Source organism: Gavia stellata, chromosome 27 (assembly GCF_030936135.1).
Source record: "Gavia stellata isolate bGavSte3 chromosome 27, bGavSte3.hap2, whole genome shotgun sequence".
Classification (NCBI taxonomy): Eukaryota; Metazoa; Chordata; class Aves; order Gaviiformes; family Gaviidae; genus Gavia; species Gavia stellata.
This window is the reverse complement of record NC_082620.1, coordinates 6582956-6607542: the sequence shown is the minus strand read 5'-3', so window position 1 is coordinate 6607542 and position 24587 is coordinate 6582956. Positions and strand designations below refer to the sequence as shown.

General features: G+C 42.1%; 1 protein-coding gene across 3 annotated transcripts in view; it reads left to right on the top strand.

Moving 5' to 3' along the window:
• DVL1 (dishevelled segment polarity protein 1) overlaps window positions 1–20870 on the top strand; it is a 99748-nt gene extending 78878 nt beyond the window's left edge. For 2 of the 3 annotated variants that reach the window (XM_059829921.1, XM_059829924.1), the window contains exons 6-15: window positions 3936–4029; window positions 5048–5117; window positions 5909–6048; window positions 6373–6449; window positions 6931–6998; window positions 8648–8797; window positions 13582–13713; window positions 14600–14767; window positions 15290–15496; window positions 20442–20870. In XM_059829921.1, the coding sequence (XP_059685904.1) occupies window positions 3936–4029; window positions 5048–5117; window positions 5909–6048; window positions 6373–6449; window positions 6931–6998; window positions 8648–8797; window positions 13582–13713; window positions 14600–14767; window positions 15290–15496; window positions 20442–20860 (1525 nt within the window). In that variant the 3' untranslated portion in view covers window positions 20861–20870. The remainder of the gene's footprint in view (window positions 1–3935; window positions 4030–5047; window positions 5118–5908; window positions 6049–6372; window positions 6450–6930; window positions 6999–8647; window positions 8798–13581; window positions 13714–14599; window positions 14768–15289; window positions 15497–20441) is intronic. The other variant, XM_059829922.1, reaches the window with a different exon arrangement.
• The last annotated feature ends 3717 nt before the right edge of the window (window positions 20871–24587 follow it).

The following is a 24587-nucleotide window of genomic DNA, read 5'->3' as shown; positions in this document are numbered from 1 at the left end:
GCTCCTAGAATGAGATGTGCAGTGTTTATGAATGATTCGGCAAGGATACATTAAAGCTATGGATTTAAAAGAAATTACAAGAAGAGATGATGACGTGTACCACAGCTACATGAATATAGATAGAGGTTTGACTCCTTTTCAAGAAATTGCAGACTGTGAAACCTGATGTTTACAAATATGCTTTCACACAGTGTGGGAGTCTTGCTGAAACGAGCTGTCTTGTCTTCTACTTACCCATAGGCTTACCAAGGCAACTTAAGTCATTATCCAGCTTCCCCCAAGAAGGGATGAAAAAAACTGAGTTGAGTGAACTCTCCATTTATGGTTTCTCCAGTGTAATAAGTAGCATTTTCTAATGTTCATCTGTATAGAAGTCAATGTGTAAGCACACAAAAATGTTTCTGTAGTGCCTTCTGATCATCATTTTTGTGCAACTAATGTGAGAGGCTGTTTTAGCTCGAGTAGTTACTTCTCTGAAATATCGTTTGTCCTCTTGAATTAAACCTGAACTGTGGCTTTCCTAAGGAACTGATTTCCATTCTTGCAGTCTAATGCTGAGTAGAATGAAAAAAATACCGCAGAATAGAACCTCACTTCTCACGTATTATCATCTGGTAACAGAAGTTCAGAGATTTGCCGGTAAACTCTGGTTTTGCTGGTTTAATTTAAAAGAAAAATCCAAAATGTTCACTGCTTACAGAGGAATCTAAACTTTTGGGCATGTATTGAACTTGAATGAATTTTCCAAAGTAGTCTCACCCCCAAGTTGCCAAAGTAAATAGGGAGGGAAAAAGTGAAGAAGGAACAAGATGCTGATATTAGCATAAGCTAATTGTTCACACCTTCATCACCTCAGCTGTGCTCTGTCTGCCTTTCCGCAGTGTACTTAGACTTTTCTTCTTTTTTCCAGTCCATTCTTTTGGACTTATCCCTGATATATCTCTCTAAAGATAGTAATGAAAGTATTTTTGTGTCCTGTATTTGATGGTAGATTAAAATATACCTTTTAAGGACTCAGAGTCAGAGAGCAATTCTGTTTTCTAATGATAGTCAGTGCTGGCAAAAGGTATTTTTGTCCAGTCCAGTTTTAGAAAATCAGACTAAAATCTGAAAATAATCTTTATTTGTTTTTCTGAGCAACACCCTATTGATGTGCACTAGAGCAGGAGGAAGAAATTGGCATAGCCAGTCAACCTCAGCAGTCAGCAGATGTTACGTGCTGCCTGTGATCAGGAAAAATATTGTCAGAGGAAGTATACTGACATACATTGGAAGGTACTTTTAAGATGCTTACTTCTTAGGATGTAAAGTGCCATGAAATAGCACCAGATTACTGCCAAGACTGCTTGAGATAAAGAAATTCAGTGAACTGTCTCCTGAAACTGTACTCTTCCTATCCCTTGTTTCCATAACTTGCTATGCAGATAAAATGCCCGTTGTCTGGAAAGTGGAGGAAGAATTTTGCTACTGGGTGAATTCCCATTGTGATCTCCTGCTGCAGGCAGGTGTGACTTTCAGTATAGTTTTTATCTCCATTTTCTTTCTCTGCTGTATGAATATTGCTAACTTAAAATTGGTTTTTACAGTAGGCAATGTTAGTCAGAGGCATTACCCCTTTCAGGGACTTAGTAATGGGAAACTGAATAAATGAAATGACGTGTATGAATTTAATGGATTCTCTTTATCCCCAGTAACCATTAGAGGATGCCATTCTAAAAAAAGTTAGCGACAGGAAGTACTGCATGCTCCTTAAGTGATGCACAAAGCCATAAAATACGATAGGGCAGTAGGTGAAATATGTGTGTAAACAATGAAAATCAATTGCCTGGATGCTATGAATGACTTTGAAGTATGATTGTAGTAGCCAAAAGGACAGGTAAAATTTTAAGGTTTTGTCCTTTCTGTTATGGACTGGCTCAGCTGTCTCCAAAACCAGTGGAAAGTCTTGCCTCATTGTGCAGAAGAGCAGGGCTTTTATGCCCTTGTGTTCTGTCTGCAGCAAGGAATAGAGCCTGTGAGCAGAGGATTTGTTTGCAGATTGGAGTGCTAAATTCATATTCTAATCAGTGGAAGAAGGGCAGTCACATCTTTTTCATAGCCTTTGAAGGGATCTTGTTGCTTGACTTGTGTTCATACAGAAAAGCTCCCCGAGTCATTTGCCTCTCTTCCTTTTGCTGCGCTTCTCAAAGAGCAGGCAGTTCACTGTGATGGGAGCAACATACCTTGCCTTTCTTCAAAGTCTCCTAAACTGCTGTGTGCTGGAAAGTTTTAGCTGAATCCTACTAATGAGACTTTCTGGGAGAGAAGAGGAGGAGAATGAAATCGGAGAGGAAATACGAAGAGGGACAATATTGATAGTAAAATGTAAGAGGAGGTTTTTGTGTCAATCTTTGCCAGTACTTTCAAGAAGAGTGGTGAATGTTGAACAAGTCCAGTTTTGGGAGCCCTGCATCTGAGAGACCTCTAGTTTTCCTGTTGAAAAGGTAAAGCCGCAGAAAACCAGGTGCTGTGAGCTGTTTCCACAGACCAAGAATTATCAAATTGTTGATCTCTTTTGAAAATACCACCTCTTGGCTCTTTAAATTAATTTGCCTTGCTGGGAGGGGAAAAAGGAGTGTGTGAGGTTAACATGCCTGAAATAGTTTTGTGAACGCAAAGAGAATGTCAAGAGGTTCACACCCTCTGAGCAGTTCCATCATCTGTAATATTCAGCTCAGTATGCTTGACTAAAACACACCTACTTTATGCAAGATGGGTTTCCCAGTGTGGTGGGTTGTAATCTCATGACAGCAAGCTCCTTTTTGAAGTTGCTGGTATCAAGTTCTGCTTCAGGTATGCTAACATTCCTGCATGTGGCTAGAACTTTGAAGACAGGGACATGGAGGCTGGGGGAAAAGACTGGCACTGTTTCCTTTGTGACAATGCCAGTTCAATTACTTGTGTTGTATAGGGTTGGGGTTTTTTAATCTTGGTTAATGGTGGAGCATTACTTTTTTTGCCATTCTTACCATAATAAATAGAGGAGAGATGTCTCTGTGTTGTTACACTGGTATCTCTGAAATCTAGGCTTTGTTCCAGGCTTCTGAAATTAATTTGGGCAAATCCATTTATGTTTTTCTGTGTCTCAGTCCACTATCTGTAAAATGGGAATGATTAACGTTCCTAACTCTTAGGGGGATCTTAAGGATTTATTTGTAGAATGTGGCATATTCAGGTTCTACAAGTTTGAAGAGCCTGAAAAAAACCCACAGCTAAATAAACCTAACAGAATATGTAAAAGTAAATCATATTCACTATTCGTCTGTCACTATTTGGTAGTAGCTATTATCAATTGCTACTTTATTTCATTGAATTCAAGCCCCAAAGTTAAACTCCTGTTAACATGGTAGATAGCAGCAGAAGAAAATAACAGCACCATGACAAGACTCACAAAAATTAATATTAAGAGATTCTTCAGGTTGTCTGTTTGTTCTTTCGGAGCGGAGATTAAAATCATTGTTTAATGTACAGCTGTTCTTACACTGTGCATTTTTCTTTGATGGGCCTGCAGTCAGGACCACCTTTAAGTAGTGGAAGATGACTACCTCTGACCTTTGGGTGGTTAAATCAGGGTGATATACACCTGTTGAGATGTGGGTTGCATTCAGTCTTGCTCCCAAAAGAAAGCAAACCAGTAAATTATACTCTCTAATCCATGCTGTAGTTTAGCTGGTATCTTCTCTGTGCTCCTAGGCAGAGGCTAAGATACAGCACATGCTGGGATTGAGCAGGAATCCAGCAACAAGCAGAGCAATACTTTGTAAGCGAGCTGATGGTGTCTATATGATTTACTCTCTCCTGCATCTGTAGGAATGAGCCTTTTTTTTTGGCAGGGTGCAGAGAAATGCAAATGGCTCAGCTTTACAGAGTTGACATTTGCTCTCAATTTCCCTCAGGTTGAGTAGCTCCACTGAGCAAAGTACTTCATCCCGGCTCATACGGAAGCATAAACGCAGGAGGAGGAAACAAAGGATGCGGCAGATTGACAGGGTAAGGTTGGCATCATAATTTTCCAAAGAGGTGAACTGTGATTTTGAGTGCAGCATGTGAATTAGGAAGGGATCCAGAACAGATCTGTGCCCTGTTGAATTCATTGGAAGGGCTCCCTTTGGCTCCAGTCTACCCTGGACTAAATCTCTAACGTTTGAAGTTCTGCAGCGCTAGAGTCAAGACTCTCTTTCTTCTCTCCCTTTCTCCTTTTACTGTTAAGTGATTGTTTCTTGTTGTCTCTTTCAAGACCAGTCTCCGCAGGAGAACCTCCATTACGCTACTGGCCGATGTGGGCAAGGGGTGTCTGTGGTGTTACACATTTGATGTATAAATTGCCGAGATTTGCATTCTGCTGAAAGGAGAAATCTACATTTATAGGAAATCGCAAATCTTTTTTCTTGCCCTCTTCTGTGCTAGTCCTATGGTAGCAGAATGAGGATGATCCAGATGACATACTTCTTGAAGTAACTTTTTCATTCTCCTATAAATATCAGTCTTCACAGATTAAAGAATGAGTATGGATACATTTTATCACAAGAACTGGAGTAATGTTTTAGAAGATATTTGCTGAGCACATTTGTGTTTCATTTTGGAGGGGGGGTAGTGTCTGTCTTCGCACTTCCTGAAGGATTATGTGTTGTTCACTCCTCTCTTTAGGGACGAGCCATGGATGTAATAATTCACACTACACGGGGCACTTCAGTATTTAAATGTCTGCCCGTCAGTCCTGTAGACAGGAAGCAGAAATGATTCAATGTGAAGTTCAGTTGAGAAACCTCGCTATAGGAACTTGCACTGTGTGTTTTGTAAACAGATCTTTGGAGAAAGTGCAGATTGTGTTCAGATTTTTTTCCCTTACAGATTCTAAATGAAGAATAATTTTGAGGAGGCCACAGTGGTTTCTGGATACCTTCCAAATGGAAACCTATTAATCAGCTCCCGATGAATTAATCCTCAATAGTTATTGTCTTATTTTGAGCCATTTAAAACCTTGAGAATTTTCTGTTGTATTTTGCAGTCATCTTCGTTCAGCAGCATCACTGATTCAACCATGTCCCTAAATATCATCACTGTCACACTCAACATGGGTAAGAGGACAAGCAATGTTTTTTATGCTGAATTTCAAGTGGTACAGATGTATTTTGTCATGGTGTAGTAGTCTTTGTAACCAGGAGAAAGGTCCTTCATTTGAAAGGATGCCAGCTGAACTAGAGGGAATGGCAGCTGAGCGTTGCTACTCTGTTGACTGTGCCTGGATTCCTAGTCCAGTACTGGATAGTTCTGAGCCATTTGCACAAGCAGACCGGTGTTCTTCCCGAGAACCCCAGGGAAGGAGCTGGAACTCCAGGATACAGAGTTCTGCTCTTATTTCTAGGAATGGTAAGGGGTCAGACATTGTCAGGAGCAAGAGTAGAAGGGCACTGGAGGTTTGCATTTCTGCTGCTCATGCCTTTCGTTGTTTAGCCAGATAGAATGTGCAGGACTGCTAATTCAGCACCTTTCAGCAGCACAAAATTCTTCCTGCCACTCTGACATGCAGAAAAAACATTGCCTAATGCTGATCGGGTGCCTAATTTCTAGGTGTAGACATGTCTTTTCAATGTAATTTCTCCTTGCTGATTTTTTGAATGTAACTTTTCAGTGTCTTGTACAACAAAATAATGTCTTTAGCAGTGTTTCCGTGCTGCCTTTCCCTGAAGGTGCCAGGCAGACATACACCAATAGGGTAACCTGAGATAATTCTAAGTCAAATGTGGCCCAGCTGATGTGTTGAGAGAACTGTTTCAAGACTGAAGTAGCCTGTTGTTAGCTCTTCATTATCATTCCAATCACCTTGTTTGCTTTTTTCCCCTCCACCCTTCACTTTCTATCCATATAGAAAAGTATAACTTCCTGGGAATCAGCATTGTAGGACAGAGCAATGACCGGGGTGATGGTGGCATATACATTGGCTCTATTATGAAAGGAGGGGCTGTGGCAGCAGACGGCCGAATTGAACCAGGAGACATGCTTCTGCAGGTTGGTCCGTGTCCAAAAAATACATGCTGCTGGCTTGTAAATTGGTGGCTCAGTTCAGTCACCCTCCCAGATCCATGGACTTAATAATCAGTTAACAGAATTCATTCATACTCAGAGAAATGTGTCACAAAGACTTTTATCACTTAAATCTGTAGTTCTTTACTAACTCTGCTGCATGGTTGATGTGCTCTGAGAAACAAAATTTCTGCAGCTGCTTAAAGGAATGGAAACAGTTGCAAGGCAAATAAATTTGGAAACAAATAATTAAAATGTCTTTAACTATACTGTTGCAAAGCCTGACCTCTGCTTTTTGAAACGTTTCAGGTGAATGATGTCAACTTTGAGAACATGAGCAATGATGATGCAGTACGGGTTTTACGGGAAATCGTCTCCAAACCAGGGTGAGCATATTACAAAATCTCTTGCTACTTATCTTCCGTGTGTATTGGTATTGGGCGAACCTCAGAGAAATCAGCATTTTGATCTCAGTAATCAACCAGTGTGACTGCTGATCTCAACTCTGAACTTCTCAGGGTAAATGATGAAAAGGTGAGATGGGTTCCAATGTATCAGCCAAAACCAACACGAACTAGGAGTTGCCTGGTTTCAGTAGCACTATTTGTTTATACGATGAGCATTTTAATATCTCCAGAGCTGATCATTCGACAGATTTCACCAATAGTGCTCATGATCTATGCAAAACCAGAAACATCCTGATACTGGTTCATACTGAAAATACTTCGACAAGCATTTCAAAAGCATTCTCAGAATGTACTTGACAACTGTTGGATAGGAATAAGTTTGCTTCAAAGAGTTCATTGTAGCAGTTACAACTTCTGTAGGGAAGGTTAAGTCACCCGTACTTGTTTCCTTTCTTCCTAGACCTATCAGCCTAACAGTAGCCAAATGCTGGGACCCTACTCCCAGGAGTTACTTCACCATCCCCAGGGGTGAGTATATATTTGTGCTCTTTGCTGGGTTCCCGTGGAGCCCTCAAGGTCTAGAATATTTTCAACTATTTTGGCATCTAACAGATTTCCGTTCCCTACAAGTTCGATACTTTTAAGTTTGGTTATATTGGTTGTTTGCTTTTTGTTTTGGGAGGCAGGGGTTTAAGATACTCTTTCTGAGACTCCAGTGCCCACTGAATTCACAGGAGTTTTTCTTTTGATTCATGTGGCTTTGGATGAAGCTCTTAACCTTTTGGTGGATATATTCTCATGATCTTAACCTTTCAATTGATAGAAAGTTTAGAGGATAACTATACTTAAGTGTTAAAAAGCCTCATTTTGTCACATGTACACTTCTTAGAAAGAATTTAAACTGAGTATTTTGAAAATTTGAGGCAAACAACGTTGTTTAATATACATAAAACCTCTTGAAAATTATCTAGTTTTAAAACTTCTGGCTTAATAAACCTTTCAGTAGCGATGAAAGACCTATCCTCATGTGGCAAACACAGATGCCTCCTACTGGTGAGTGCTCTGCTTATGATATTGAGCCCAGCTTGTTACTAGTCCTAAGAAGATGAGGATGGCGTTGTCCATTGAAACTAATGCAATAGACTCGTGCAGACTGCGGGAGCTCACTCAGTGGAGTCCTTAGGAAAACCAGCATAATCAAAAGAAAAATTCCACAAATCACATATTTCAGATTTGCTACAGGGAGAGCTTGTGTATCAGTTTGTCCTTTGTTGAGCAAAGATGCATCCTTTATTATCCCAGGCAAACAGCGGTATATCTGTTGTAGGCTAAAGTGGTTGCAATAATATGTGGGATATTTTGAGGAAATGCCTAACACAGGCAGAGCTCTTTTACATAATTTCTGGTTTTAAGGCAATGGAACAACAGCAACTATAATTCAGAAGAAAAGAAGTAATCCAAATTATGGGGAAAATTGAGTTTTATTCCCAGCTTTAAAAATTACTTTCTATGTGGCTCTTCTTAAGGTCTGAGTGTAATTTTTCACTCTTCTCTGACAGCAGTCTCCTCAAATAGTCTTTATATGTCTTGTCTATTTATTTTGCAAGACTATTCCAGTCCTAAAAAGTTTTCATTATGGCTGCTGAAAACAGAGAGGGGGATTCCATGATGCCTCATTCTGCAAATACAGAGCTCTAGAGTTACTGTTCTGATTCACTTTCAGAACAAGATTCACCTTCTGTCTGAGTGGTTATTTTGGATCCAGGACCCTTAGAAGTAGGGAGTCATCTTCCCGTTAGCTGGGGCAAAGCATTTGGTAGTACTTCACATCGTAGCAAAATGAGAATCTCTATCTCGCTGTATAGAATAATAGTGAAATATTATTACTGGACTGGTAGCTTCTTTCTCACAAGGGGAAATATTTTACTCTTACTGCAGTTACAGGAACAGGAGTGTCATGGGTTATTCTATTAGGCTGGTGAGGCAATTGCTAGAGGAAATCAGCTGCTGCTGGCAAGGTGCTTTTTGTTCCCTTGTGCTGGGACTATCTTAGTTGTACTATCAGAATGGCAAGGACTTGTTGCAAGAAGGAAAAAATTCCCTCTTGCTCTAGGTCTTAGTGTTTACTGCAAATCTGATTCCATTTGTCTTTTTCTCCCTTTCTGATTGCTTTGCAGCTGAACCAGTGAGGCCAATTGACCCTGCAGCATGGATCTCTCATACCACAGCCATGACGGGAGCGTACCCCCGTTACGGTATGAGCCCCTCCATGAGCATCACCACATCTACCAGCTCCTCACTAACAAGCTCAATTCCCGATTCGGAAAGTAAGTCACACTGCGGCCAGCACAGGGCAGGCGTCTTCTGCTCGGGGCCAGCAGTGCAGAGCTGTGCACAAAACCGACCCCAGCCACAAGCACGATGAAAACGACAGCCACCGCAGAACTCTTGAATGCTTTCTCAAATTTATAATTCTTATGGGGAGCAAAAACCTTTTTCCAATTGTCAGAAGCTAACGTGGTGGTGTTTGGCCAGCGTTCACATTCAAGAAGAGGTGGCTTCTGGTCTCTTTTAAAGTTGCAAGCCAGGGCTCCAACTTTATCCCCTCAGATGAATGTGAGAGCTTCTTCCTTGCATTTGACTGCTTTTAAATAAATTTAAATCATTTATGTCAGATAGGTGTCACTGGATAATAATGCTAGTGTATAATTTAGGAAATCTTCCACTGGTAGTCGCATAGCCTTCTTTTATACTTTTTTATACTTTTAGAGTTTATTGAACAAGGAGGAAACAAATGTAATGTCCCACGTGAAATTATGGTTAGAGTTCAGCCTTCTTTCCTGGTTGTGGCAGTCTCTAAACTAGTCATATCCATGTAACCAACAAGTTGTCATGATTCCTTATCTTGGAAGTTTTTGTTTAAAGAATATAAACTCTTCCTTTCTTTTACTCTTCCTTTGCTTTCTGATGTGTGGGATAAAAGCTAGCATTTGGTTTGAAACACATGGCAGTAAGGCAAGACAAACGAGGAGCATGTGTCTCTGAGAACACTGTCCACTGAAATCCTACATCAGGAAAGTGTTCATATTTAAAACAGTGCTTCCGTTTACTTGACATGAAAGTTTTCAGGTACTTTACACCTCATTAGTATGTGTTTGTTACCTGTAATACTAATATGGAAGAATAGAGATGCAACCTTTCTATCAGATTTGTTCATCTATACAAGGAGATTTATTATATTTGTTTATATACACATAGAAATCTTGGAGTGGCTTTAAAGTTCTGAGGAGATTATCTCATTTGTGGAACAATGCTACCTCAGTATGCATTCACTGAAAGCCAGACAAATATGTACATGTTTAACAAGGGATGCTTTAGTGTCTGTTGGATCTGGAGTCTAAATTTAGGACTGAGTAACTTTTTTCATTTTGTAAGATTTTTCCAGAGAGAAAGGGAGGATACAATTTAGAAAAAACCACAAAACAAAACGAAGAAGAAAACCAACACTTTGTGGATTTTAAAGACCAGTGTGGTGTTGGTGCTTAGTGACAGAATCTTCCCTGGACAAATGTGTGGCTGAAGCGTGAAAGTTGCATTTGCAGGGACCAGTTAAGTCCTGTCAACCTACATAAGTGTCTGCCTCTTTTTCTTCTACCCTCTCTCAGATTTTATAAGCACATAGTTCCTGGAATTACACCTCACCTTGAATTGAAAGGGCGATTATCCTTTTTGTAGGTGCAGTAGCTCAGTGTCTCTTTAGATAGTAGGCAGCACCACTGAAGGGGAAATACATCCACAGTGGAAAGCAAGTGAACCACTTACCTGATGACTGCTTTATCCTGAGATGTGTTTTCAGCCTTACAGGTACTAGAGGTTGCTGGAATCAAATGTATCTGCTGATTGCTGTCAAACAACAAGAGTCTGTTACTCTGCATTCCTCTTTCATTCATGTATTGTGTGCCTTGATATACAGTGATGTGACTGGGAAGTGTGGAACGCAGGCGCCCTCTCAATCATACTTTTAAAATAAAGGTTATTTGGGAGCAGAACCACATTTCTGGAGACAGCTTCTCATTTCGATGACAGTGACTTACAACGTTTCCTTTCCTGAATGCAAGAAAACGCCAAGTATCCCTGACCTTTATTGTGATGTGCTTAACACTCCTTCCTTCAGTTCAGTCCTGTTGCCCGCCCCGACCACGGCAGGCAGCACCGCAGGGCCCTAGGGACAAAGAGCACCAGTTGTGTGAACCTCTTTGGCACAAAAGACAAAGTTGGGGAGGAACGGAGGAGGAGAGAGAGACGGGTGAGGAGAGACTGCGCATTGACATCTCAAAGAACGAAGAGCTTCGTGCAAAATGGGTCTTTGTAACTTTTCACCTTCCAGTGTAAGATTCTCTGTTTCCGTTCCTCTGAGGCTAGAGTCACTGGTATTTGAAGCAAATATAGTATCTGTTCTACCGTATCTGGCTGTGAAGGTGGAAGCAGCGAATTAACGGAGTCATCTTCGACAAGTCCGTTTCATGGTTCCTTAAGTATTGTGAAAGTCTGCTGGTTTACTCTGTTTGTATAGCAAGGGCAGGATAACGTAAATGGACTGAATAACTGCTTTCCTTCTGACTAGGATTCCTTTGTTCTCTAGCCTCTGGAAGTGAAGTTCTGGTATCTGAAGCATTTGCACAGCCACTATCACATCGGTCCTAGTGATTAAAGCAGCTGAGATTTCGGGGCCATACAAATCACCACCACACAGTAGGAATTATTCTGTGTTAGCTCTTTATTTTCTCAGGTGCATTTCTTCAAAAACAGGACTGTGCAAACCAAGGCAAACTGAAGTGTTTCATAGCAATTATTGCTTTAAAAAGTATCTTGTTCTCCAGCAGCGTTCTGGCTGATGCAGGAGAATATTCTCTCACAGTGGTTTGTGAGTGTTGGACTCGCTGCCTCAGTGCAAACTCTGCTCCTTGTTTACTCTGCTAAAGGTAGATTTTTCCAGCCCCTGTTCTGCAAAGTAGTGCTGTCGCATTCCGTGAGATTAACTTCAAGTGTTTCAGTGTTTCTTGAAAGTCTTGCTGCTTCAAAGTGCAGTCTGCTGACATTGTTGGGAAGTTCTCTTTTTGTCTTACATGGACTTCAGAGGATTTTGAATTGAGACTTCAGACTATTTCTGCTTAATAGTATTCAGCCTGAGGTACTGTGCAATTTCCTGGGGCCTTTTTGTTTAGGTAAATGTGCATTTCCTTACTCAAATAAGGATACAAGCCAGTGGTAGTATTACATATGGTAGGACTTCATTTTCCTAGAGCATACACCTCTTTTATTAGCAGGATCTGCTAATGGGAGAAAAATGCCACTCAAAACCAGTAATCAAAGCCCTGAGAAAGAGGTTTGCAGTAGATCTGGTTCCCCAGAAAGGAGTTCCTGTCTGTGCTGTTCCTCAGATTTGCACATACCTGTACAGGTCAGGTAGTCAGGCCCACAGTTGACCGAGTTCAGACCAAAGTGGCTGCATTTTAGATGCATCTTAGATTTTTTCATACTTGTACAGCAACTAGCAGACTTAGAAAATATTGATGATCATTTGGCCAGTATTGTTCTTTATATGCAGATCGCAGGTCTCCAAGAAAATACAATTTATTGCTCCCCACGTATTTCACTTGAATATTGGTTTGATGTTCCGCCCCCCCCCCCCCAACCAAACATATTGCTTTTTGCCACTAACCAAACTAACTTAAAGCAAAAGCAAAATTTTAGTGTTTATTCAAACTTTGTAAGTATTGAAACTGCATGCATAGATGGTCTGGGATATTTTCATGCAGTGCATGTGTTGAAAGAAGCATTTTCAGTTTTCATTGTTTCATGCTTGTTGTATCAAAATTTTGGGTTGCTGGAAAAGGACAAAATTGGTTCCCTTGTGCTTTTGAAAGGTGGGTGATATGGGGAGCTGGGAGAAGGGAGGGGAGGAGGGTTTCTGAATTCCTGCTGGAGAGGGGTCTGAACTACAAACACAGGGACACACATGCTCGACATGAATTTTCTAGGGCTGAGAAGATGGGAGCAGGAAGGAGGGCTGGGTGCTGTATCCAAAGAATATAGTTTTATTCCGTGTAGACAGGGTGATTGAGTTCTGCATAGAACACAAGAAGGCTGGTAGACTCTTGGACCCGGATTCTCCACTGGGCTTTCAGTATTAGATGACACTTTTCTCTAAGTACAGTAGAGAAGGATTTTCTAAAGGAACTAGACTCCTATGGTAGGCACCTCAGTTCAGCCCTGTTGTTCTGGTTTTATTACAAAAATTGGTCAGGAAGGTATGAAGCCTCTGCTGAGCCAGCTCTGCCCATAAGAGTGTGTGAAATGTGAAGGGAGCAGTGACGGCTGCCAAGGCATTTGGGAGTAGAATTTTTTTAAGTGTTCTGCAAGAAAGATGCAGGGCAAGGTAATGCTGGGTTAAGTGACTTGTTAACTTGTAAGGCTGCCATCATTGGGATCCTGCGAAGTTTTTTTTGAAGGAAACCACTAGCCTTTATCCTGACGATGGAAGCTTTCTTTTCTAATTTCAATTGTCCCCAGTTATGCTGGTGTCCAAATCCTAAAAAAACAAACGGAGATTGATTGAGACATGGTCGTCATCTTTCTCCATGCAGATGGGTATTATTCCTGACAATTAAGCCAAAAGTCAAAGAACAAGCCAAAAAACCTTGTCCTACAGAGTTTTGCATACAGTGCACTGAACTGTTGGGTGGGTAGGGACTGTTCCTGGCAAATTGAAATGGAAAGCAGTGGCCATAGACCTCCTTGGGTTTCCTTTTCTGCAAATCTCAATGCAGTGTGGATTGAAAGAGTGCAGTGCTGACCTATAGCTGGTTTGTGAAGTCAAGACACGTAGGGGCTCAGCATCTCAGTGACTAAACTGAGCACAATCTCTGAAGAATTGGTACAAATGCTGTAATTTATGCCGTTGATGAGGGTGCGTTTGGGAACCTTTGTGTCTTTTCTTGCACCTGTTGGTAAAGCTGTATCTTGAAACGTTTCATCCAAGTTGGGAACTGAGGAGTTCTTTTCAGACTCGAATAATTTCAAAGAAGCATGTAACCTTTCTTCCTTTTAGAATTAGAAGAATCTCCCTTAACTGTGAAGAGTGACATGGCTACTATTGTCAAGGTTATGCAGCTACCAGACTCAGGCCTTGAAATCCGGGATAGGATGTGGTTAAAAATTACCATCTCCAATGCAGTGATAGGTAAGCAGATCAAAAGAATGCTGGGGAAAATAAACCCAAAAACAGTGGCTTTTAGGGAATAGGCTGAAGAAACTATCTGCACATGTACTTTTTTTTTTTCCCCCTGTCTATGACCCCTTATATTTCCTTGACTTGGTATTTGTGAACAACTCTAAGTGTGACAGGAAATAACTAATAGCTCTTGTTTGCACCTGGACAGCCAAAAATACTGCATGTTTCTCATGTCCACACACAGCTGGTCCTTACCCTTACTTGTTATACTTGGGCAATCTGCCCAAGTTCAGCAGAGCAACAATCTTTGTAATTCCAGTTCTAGACAGCCACACAGCCTTAATAAAGCATCTTAATTACATTTAAAATTACCATAACTAGTCTACCTTTGATTCTGACTGTCCTGTGACCTGAACTGTGCGAACGCTTAGTCAATGTAGGTTTTAGTTACTTTTTGCTGAGAAAGGGGTTGGAACCCAGGTCTTTTGACAATGTAACACCTGCCTCTTGAGGAAGATGACTCTCCCAATCCCTTCTGTTCTGTAAATCCCATGTCATTTTCGTGGTTGCAGCTCAGAAGGGCTTGAACAGTGTAACTATAAAATCTTCTGTGTGCGTATTTGGTGTCACTGTTAATGTAGTGTTCAACTGGATGCAAGATAATTCTTTGCTTGCTTTATTGATGTTTGATGGTAACTAATTTAGCAGTTAGGCTGAGTCATTAAAATACCATTTTAAGCTCCTTGCAGCAAGATTGCTGCATATTCATATTTGCATTCAGTGCTTGGCACAGAGGTACTAGTGGGCTATCTGGTAATGTGAAGATTAAAAAAAACAAAAAAAGATCAGTTTGGCTTGGATGATCCTGTGTCTCCTCTTCCTATTCTCATTTTAGGAGCAGATGTGGTTGACTGGCTTTACACACACGTGGAAGGCTTCAAAGACCGACGGGAAGCTAGAAAATATGCCAGCAGCATGTTAAAACATGGCTACCTCAGGCACACTGTGAACAAAATCACCTTCTCGGAACAGTGCTATTATGTCTTTGGAGACCTCTGTGGCAGTAAGTTCCTCATCTGTGAAGGGCAAAGTTGCATGTGTGTTGTCTCTTCTGTGCTCGCAGGATGCACAGAGGAGAGTCCTTACAGGATTGCGCAAGTGGGTGTTTCAGAACAGGCCCTTATTCTGAAGTTGCCTGACAAGTGGTTGACACTTCCTGTTAAACCGTGCGATTAGACCACTTGGAAGAGAAGGATGAACTCATCAAATAGGGCATTGTGCTGAGGCTCAAGAAAGCAGGATTTATTTCTGGTGGTGCCACAGACTTCCTGCTTGTTGGTCACACGCAGTTTCCGATCTGTAAAGTGGGGATGATTCCTCCTTGACTTGTGGAAACGCTGCAAAGGTACCTTGGTGCTCAGTGGTAAATACTGATGTTTGCCGTACTGTGTGTGATTTTGAGTGAACTCCGGAGGCGGAGTTCCTCTGTCCCTCACCACACTGGGTGCTGTGTCAGCCATTAGTGATGTGCAGGAGTCAGGGACTAGGGAAGAACAGAGTCTTCACCTTTTTCTCTCTTTTCCAGATATGGCTGCACTGAACCTTAACAATGGTTCTAGCGGAGCCTCGGATCAGGATACCCTTGCTCCACTTCCGCATCCTGCTGCTCCCTGGCCATTAGGCCAAGGATACCCGTATCAGTATCCTCTGCCCCCTCCGTGTTTTCCACCAGCATACCAAGACCCAGGCTTTAGCTATGGTAGTGGCAGTGCAGGGAGCCAGCAAAGTGAAGGTAAGATGGTTAATTTGGTATTTATTTCTACAGCTGTCATTATCCCTGACCATTTGCTTGAGTTCCTTTGTACTGTTTGTGCTCCTGTCTTGTGGTTTTGTATGCTACCCGCATGGATTTGGTGTGACCGCACTTAATCAAAACTGTTTGCGTATGTGATGGAGTGGGTTAGCCTTTCAGCTCTGTATTGAAACTGCCAGCGATGTTTGAAGGAGTCAGTAGAATAGAATACATGCTGTTTATAGTTATGCTGTAGTTCTGTACCCCATGCAAAATGCCAGTGGGGCGCTAGAGCTAAGCTGTTTGTCATGTCCGTGGTGGCATGGGCATCTGTACTCTTCTTACCCAACAGCACCACATGGTAAACTACTGCTTAGATAATGCTGATCAGGTCAACATTAATGATTCAATTGTCCACCCTGATAAAATAGATAAACTATTGCCCCAATTTTTAGAGGTCAGAGCCTTTGCCAACAGTGGGGCTGCAGTCACTTGATATTGCTAGAAATTAGGTCATTTCATTGCTGATGGAACAGGGATCAGAACCAAGGTTCTCTTGGCTTTCACATCAATGCTCAATACAAAAGGAAAATCACTCTCTTGGCTTGTGTGAGACAAGCATGAGGTGGCCAGCCAGATGGTTTACAAGGCTGAAACACTGCTCACAGGGAGGAGAGTTTCTTTCGTAGCATATGACAGGGAAAAAAAGATAATACTGCATGGATTAAAAACCTGACCTCCTCCTTTCCTGCCCTAGGATAATTTTCTGGTTCATTTTTAAACCTTAGTAAATAAAAATTAGGCATTTTTTGGCTGTACAGATAAGGCCCTTCTGCCGTGTTTTTTTGTTGTTTTTTGGGGGGTTTTTTGTTGTTGTTTTTTTTTTTTTTTTTTAAATCACTTCCAAAGTGAGTTTTGCTTTTGGAAATGCCAGTAAAGAAAGGGTGAGGATTCTCTGTGTTTTTGTGTTGAACATCCAGTAACTTGGATGTAATTCTTCCTGTTTACTGCAGCCAGTTAGATTTTGCAAAATTGCACAGAAGAATTTCGTAACAGGAACTTGCTCAAAAGATTTTAGCTCTATTGCTTCCCACTTATCTCAAAATAAGAAGTGTCCGTGAGGAAGCTCACAGTGGTATCCAGAGGTTTTGGAACTGCAAGCTGATTGTCCTGGGAAGAATGTGATTACATTTTTTGGCAGCTGGTTCTGGGAGCAGTAGAATATTAGGTTTCTGCTGCTGGAATAGGAAAGGTATGGTATTTTATCCATGCGACCTGTGTTACTGGCTAAAGAGAGCCTTATGAAAGGCACCAAGGTGTTTAATTTTGAAGGATTTCAACGCTTTCCTTGTTCTTCTTTTGGAAACTACACTTCTGTGTTGTTTCTTGTTTTGTAACTGTTATTCCCTTGTTTTGTTCTGAGCAAGCATTAGACTGAAGGATTCATAGAGGAATGGCTGACTCTAGGGGATTGGTAAGCTTCAAATGCCTCCATAATTACTATGAATTCACAGCATGATCATTTAGACTCTTGTGACCCAAATGTTTAGTTGTATTTTTTCTTTTTTTTTTTTCCTTTTTCTTTTTAATTGTCTTGGACACTCAACCTGTCTCAATGCACAGTAGTCCAATAGCGTGGCATTAGCATCTCAACCTGTCTGGTCCCTGTGTGACTGTGCTGCAGCAGCTACTGAGGGAATGGCGTCAGATACCTCACTGTCAGCTCAGATGGGAAAAAACCTATCACCAGTCTCTTCACTGCCCTTCATAAAATAAATGAATAATCCCAGCTCCTAATTTATTAGTCTGATGTCATCCTTCTGGATTGGATTTATCTACCAGTGCCCTTCAACTGCTCGTTTACTGAAAGACACTTGAGCACTATCCAGGTGTCTCAGGCAGGTATTAAGAGTACTGGGACGCAAGGTTGTGTTGATCGCTCTCAATATAGAGTGATAGAATTGAGTTTCTTGTGAAGTCTCACTTTCATGTGCAATGCTAGATCATAACTGAATTCATCTGGTGAACAAGAGTGCTGCACCAGAGCCCAGTGAATGTCACATGGTTTTGAGGTGAATGCAGTGTATTTGCTGATGATTACAGACAAAATTTGGGTCAAGAGACAGACTGAGACGTGTGCTGGCAAGAAACAGATGGGGAGGAGAAGATCTAGCAAAGTTTTATATGATGTTGCAGTTCTCTTCAAGGCTCTGTTCCAGTTTAGGTTGCTGCTTATTTCATCTGAGCCACATCATCTGTCCCTGCTTGTGGTACCCAGGGCTTAGGTTATTTTTAAAGGCTTGGGCAGGTTTGCTGTAAGGAATGGCACTGGTGTGAGGACCAGCTCCTCTGCAAAAGATCATCTCTGTTACTGTAGTGTTTAGATCAAAGTCACGTCCCTGTTCTGGTAGATGCTTGCTGTGCAGATGGATAGTGAGGGATCATTAGGTTACAGTCTGAAGAAATGAAAGAAGTAGGAAGGATGGATTTGTTCAAGCTCACAGGATGTCAGTTGTTGGGACAGGAACAACAGAAGTGTCTTCAGAGCCTCTATACACTGTCTTTGGAGGCTCTCCTGTGCCTGTCCAGAAGGATTCACGCGGAAACATATGTTCCCATGAAATAAAGTATTGAGGCAGCTGGAGTCTCTGTGGCTTTAGGGGGTGGAAGTCTGGTGTCCAGCAGTAACAGAGAGTAAAGGCTGATAATATGTTGTGGCAATGCTGAGTGCAGCTTTTCTAGGCACTTGAAATGCAGATTCTTTAAATCCATTTTATGACACTTAGGTTTAAAGTTGGCCTTAGATGGAAACAAACACTGCTGTGGTTGTGTTAAGTTAGCAGCATTTCAGACCTCAGCTTTAGGTTGGGCTGCATGTCTCAAGACAGGCCAGTCTCTAGCTGTCAAGAAGGTGACACTCTTGTTAAATTGTATGTAAACTCAAGGCTTAGAAGGACTTTCTGATTATTCTGTGACAGAATGTAAAGGCATGTCAGGGAGAGAGAGAACCTCAGCATGACCAGAGAAGAATGGCTATGCCGCTGATTATTCTTAGATAGACTGCTGTAATGGTAGATGGTTTCTCTATTTTCTTTCTGCCGTGTAATCAGCTTGGAGTGCAGCTGCAGAAAGCCAGGTTCTTCAGAGATAAGTCTGTATTAACCGCTTGACCTCTTGGAGTCTTAGCAGATCAGCTAGAGCTGCTACTCTAGATATACTAAGTCTGGAGTAGCAACGTGATGGATTGCCACAAGGCAGTCTCAGTCCTACTGATTGTGGAATACCTCTCAAGATCAGTAATATATGCTTTCAGTGCAGCTTGCTTTCTCCCCTGCGTGATCTTTACTCAGCTACAAGCTATGGAACTGGCAATGAATTCTTTTGTATGGGGAGCTTGCATCAAGGAGTAATGACTTCGGGTAGGTTTGCAGGGTTTGGACGGGTGGCAACAGAATGCACCATGAGAGAAAGGCAGAGGCATATTAACTGTGGAAAGGTTAAAATAAAATGTCAGTTTTCTTCCACTGTGGACAACGTGCCACACTGGAGAGCTTACAAAGATGCTTCTTGGAGATAATCCCTGTGTTGTTCTTTGGAGCAAAGGCTGCAACAGTCAACCTGCTAACAAGTAGTTTCTCCTGTCTTATTTGTCTTTACAAGATTGTTATGAAACATTTGAAATGGCAGCTCAGGGAGCACGTTACCTCTTCAAAAGACTTACTTTATGAGTATTTGTAGTATTTGGTGGAGGCAGCTGAATCCACGTTAATACCTCCATTTACAGATGGAAGAAAACTGAGGCGCAAAGCAGGACAGTGTTTTTCCCAGAGCAAAAAGCTGATAGAGGTTACAACTGGCAAATACCGCTTCACAGTCCCAGGCTCAGAATCACAGAATGGTAGGGGTTGGAAGGGACCTCTGGTGATCATCTAGTCCAATCCCCAAATATTACTTTCAAGTCCAGTGATTTTGGATTCTGTGTTTTCCATCTATCCCCAGTTTTTCTTGCACTCCGCAGGGGAATCTAGCCTTTCAACCATGCACACCAGGTCAGTCTAGTTTTCCTGTCTCTTCTATTTGCCTGCTCTAAACATCAGCTGGAGCAGACAGGAGGTCATGGTCATCTGTAGTTCAAGAAAGGAGCAGCTCAGAACCATTCTGTTCTTTCCCGTTTCAGTGACCCCAGCAACTCAGTGGCTCGTTCAGACTCAAAAACTGGTCCCCTATTCTGCTGGCTGGGGATCCTTTTTGGGAAGACAATCTTGCACTAAGATGGCATGAACTTAATGAGATATTCTGTGGGTTGGTTTGTTGGGGTTTTATAAAGAATAATTAACGTGGAAACGTCTCCTGACATCATCCTAGCCTATCCCTCAGGGTAACAGAGCATGACCTTCAACTTTCATGTAAAATCAGTTCTGAAGTTTAGTGAAGCTTGTGTGTAGCAACAACTCAGCTTACACACCAGCAGCAGTCCTTTGTTTGAAGGCAAGTAAGTTTCCTTTTGAAAAGCTTTGCCAATAGAAGATAGCAAAGGCAGATGCAGTTGCAATTAGATTGAACCTTGTTTGTTGAGTCAAAACTGAAATGCCGCCTTCTTCCTTCCTTTTTTTGCTCCTCCGCTCTCTCCAGTCAGTGGGGCAGCAGCAGAGCAGATGGCTTTCAGCCGGTAGTTCTAGGCTAGCTGCTGCTTTCACTGTGCAAGCTCTAAGGTGTCTACGTGTACCTGTGCATGGCACAACCTTGTCAGCTTTGTTCTACCAATTGTCATTGCTCAATCCCATAAGCCACCAACAGCACGTTCAGGCCTGGTTTTGTCATCATTGTTGCCATTACAATGGTCATTCCCGAATCTGTGGGTTTTGGTAGGAGCTGATGTGGGAGACAGCCACGGACGTGAGCTAATTCTGCTTTTCTGTGTGTCCTTTTCACTCGTGGGCTTTAGGAAGCAAAAGCAGCGGCTCGAACCGAAGCAACAGCGAGAACAGCAGGAGAGCTCTTGGCAGAGAGAAGGACCGCAAGTCGGCTGGCAGCGGCAGCGAGTCTGACCACACTGCCCGCAGCGGGGGCGGCGCCAGTGTCGTGCGTCGGGAGAGGCCTGTCAGCCAGCTCAGCCACCGGAGTCACGTCTCTGCCACCCACAGCGAGAGAAGCCACCACAGCCATCATTCTTACGGGCCTCCAGGAGTCCCACCCCTCTACAGTCTCCCCAAGCTGGGCTCCAAAGTCTACGGGACGAGCGGACCCCCTGGAGGGCCCCCCGTGAGGGAACTGAGCTCTGTTCCGCCAGAGCTGACGGGCAGCCGGCAGTCCTTCCAGAAGGCTATGGGCAACCCTTGTGAATTCTTTGTCGACATCATGTGAGAGGAAGTGCCTTCAGACTCTGCTTGGGGAAGGGCCGGGGGGGGGATTGTTTTGGGGGTGGGTGGGCAATTTGGTCATTGTCGAACACTTAATGGAAGAAACTTGGCTGTCTTGCATGTCACACCTTCCTGGTTTGCAATCGTGTTGCAGAAAAACCAACAAAACAAAACAAAAATTACAAACAACCCCCCACAAAAACGAACAAAAAAAATCTCCTGGGATTGTTAAATATCAGCAAATTGATGGCATCTTTTCTTTATCCTTTCCCCTCCCCTTGTTTTTGATTGTGAATGGTTGGTGTATATTCACATCTTAATGAGCTTTGGTAACTGTGGCACCTACTTCAATGCAATTAGTGTATCTTTTTGCCTGATTCAAGGACTATTATTTCAGATGACTTCTAAATTTCCAATAATGCATAGTAGCACTTTTATTTTTCCCTGCTTTTTCTCTTACAAGGAAAAAATGACCGTTGGCTAGTATCTGTGATACTGCCTTGTAATGCAGTTTCTTGGATGCATCAGTCAGCACTCTAAGCAGACGTGGCACCTGCAACAAGTGTACAGACAACACGTGCTTGGAAAGGAGCAGGCTCAAACCAATTCCTAACAGAAGGCAAAATTGTGGCTACCTTCTTCTGCTGACTAGGGAGTATAAATCAGTCTTTTTTTTTTTTTTTTTAAGATATTATTCTATCAAGGGAGTGGTGGAGTCTTGCTACTGTATGTGTTCATTGTGCAGAACTTGTAAAGTTATTTCATTTAGTATCATGATAGTGACTTTGTAGCTGCAGTCCGTTTCTGGGCATTTCAGTCACATCCCTGCTGACAGATGTGTCTGTTTGTTCTGGTTATAATGCGTATTTGCTTACAGGTTTTAAAAGTTGTTTCCACAGAAATAGGACAATTGCTGCTATGCGATTCTGTTAGTGTAGCTGCAGCTTTTCCCTTTTGAAGGGGATATTTATCCCATTCTAGCAGAGACGTAGGTAAATCCTGGCTCCTGCTGGGACATGGCTATTCATTTTGATCACCTCTTTTTCCGTTCTTAATTTCTGAGCAGTATCTTTCTCTTTTTTTTGAAATAGAAACCTGGAGATGTCTAATCCCAATTGCAGTGTTACCCACGGGAACATGTTCTGAACACAGGTGGGGGCTAGCTGTTAGCAGAGAGGTGAGAGGGTGTTTTGAAAACAGTTCATAAATGGTACAATGAATGAGTCTTTACCTGACACAGAGCGAGACCCATGCCACAGCTCCTGCTGGGGAGCTCTGACTTAAGCAACTGCTGTTGTATATCCCCAAGATTTCATTACTGTGTATTTTTCGCTCTAAGGCTACGGACGCTTGATAAAGTATGTTCAGGAACCTTCACTGACGTCTAAGAAGCTTTTTTAAAGTATCTGACTGAGGGCACGGTAAGAGCACACCCACACTCTGTTATGGTGGCTCATTTAATGGGAAATATGTGTTAAGCTGCAGTCACTTGGTGGCATTTGACCATGGGGCCATGCCTCAGTTAAATACTCTTTTGTGAGATACCTGCTTCCGGCAGGTTTTAGGACAGGTGCTTTAAAATCAGTCTTTACTGTATATAAGCATTTTCTTCACTGGTAAGAAGCTTCTTTTTGTTATGTTCCATGCTTTATGGGTAGTGTGAATATCCGATATGAATGTCAAAAGAGAACATGTCTTTCTCACTATATATATGTAGTTTCATGTTCCTTTGTCGCCCTGAAAATTTACGCTTCAAACTGTCCATTTTGTATGTTGCTCATTCTGATAGATTTTTCACTACTTCTTTTCTTACTACAGATCTGTGTGTAAACACATCCCTTTTACAAAAGTCAGAGTAACGTTTTCAAAAGTCTGTGTTAATTGGAGACTTAAGTCTCACTCTCAAAAGGGAGCTAGGCATTTAGGAAACTGTGTCACTCAGACTAGGTACTTCAATAACTGGGCTTCTAAACTAGCTGAGTGGTTTTGGACGGTTTTCTTTACAAAAATCTCCCAAAAAGCTACATAACGTTTCTGAAAGTGGTGCTTTCGTCATAATCCATCTGATGGGCTAGCATAGATTGCAAAGTTGGTGATGGCTTGTTCAAAAGCACGGCACTAGCTAAAGCTTGACTGTGCAACAGTATCCTTTCTTTTCCTTTCCTCCTCCCAGTAACATAGCAAAGATGCTAACTAAACTCAGTACACTATTTTGAAAGATTGACATTTAAAGCAATGAAATAAATCAGGGTAAAATAATTCCGTAATTCTGCTGTCTCCAGGAGACACTGTTAAGGAGTCTGTGACTTTACTGACAATCACTAGTGGTTCTACTTTTAAATTAATTTTAACTTTTCTGGTCTCTTATATATTACGATTTTTCTGTCTTAAGGCAGAACTTATGGGGCTGGAGGAAAAGACTGTCATTTTAATAAGATATTTCCAAAAGGGATTAAAGCTGAGGGCTGAGCTTTCACCCATGGAAGCAGCATGTTTAATTTCCTTATGTCTTTTCAAGACTTGCAGTTTACACACCTGCTGGGTTTTTTTGTCTTGTTGTTATGCTGTTGGCAGAAACTGTTCTGTGTCTTGCTGGTCTTTGCTGCTGTGTTGAAACGACTGTGTTATATACTTGCGTGTTTGTGGGTAACTCTGGAATGAGGCTGACAGTCCGTAACATAGGTGTGGGAAGGCGTTCGTCTGCTGAGGAAATCAGACTGCGAAACGCAGCCTGAACTAGCTTCACCCACAAACAGGCATCCATTGCAGGCAAACGATGAGTGCCCTGAATGTACTGACAGATGTGCTAGTCGGTTAATACTGTATAGCATGTAGAACCTGGTATTTACAAAGAGCAGTAGGAGAATGTAAATGACCCTTCTGTGAACAGTGCAATACGTAATGGCCACTGCGTGTAAAAGAAAAGCTTGATTTCCCTGCCTTGTAGTGTACAGTGGAGAGGCTGGTTTGAGTGAATGAAAAGTTAGGCCTGAAACATTGTGAGCTCTTCATTTTCAGAAGTGAATGAGGACAGGAGATTTCCCAAATCCCATCCTTGGCTTTCAATGCATGTGCATGTGTCTTTGCAACAAGGGGCCCTTGGGGCCTAACTGTGCAGGTTTCTCTATCGGGTACAGTACTGCCTGCAGCAAGAAGTGCCACTGATGCCAATGAAGCTACTTACAATAGGAAGTACTGTGCCGGGTGGAAGAAAGCTTGAAGGCTGGAGTCCTGCAGAACTGTCTGTTTCTCTCACCAGGGCCTGAAATTTTTCTCTGATTGTAATGCCAAGTAACTGGCACTGGCTGGGCTCTAGAATGCATGACCTATGCCTCTAACTACAGTGAGATGTTATGGGTTTGCTAAACAGGGCTTTGAAACAACCTCGTAACAGGAGCCTTAAATAGTTGGCATTTTTGTTCTGGAATTGAGACCCTCAACATCTGCCTGTGCTCTGCAGCTGAGCTCGATGTTCATGCATACCTGCCAACAGCTTTTAACAAGGACTAACAGGTATGTTTGGAAGATCATAGAAAATGATGAGAAAACAGCCTGGCATGACATCTCCTATCCAAAGGAGGTAGTATCTGTAGGGGTAGTGTACCCACCCAGTATATTAACTCTGAGGAGTAAGTTTTTTGGCAAATAGTCTTAAAAGCACTGCTATTGTCTTTTACCTCCTGTTAATAAATCTGCTTTTCCAAGGTAACAGTCCCCTGGACACTTTATCC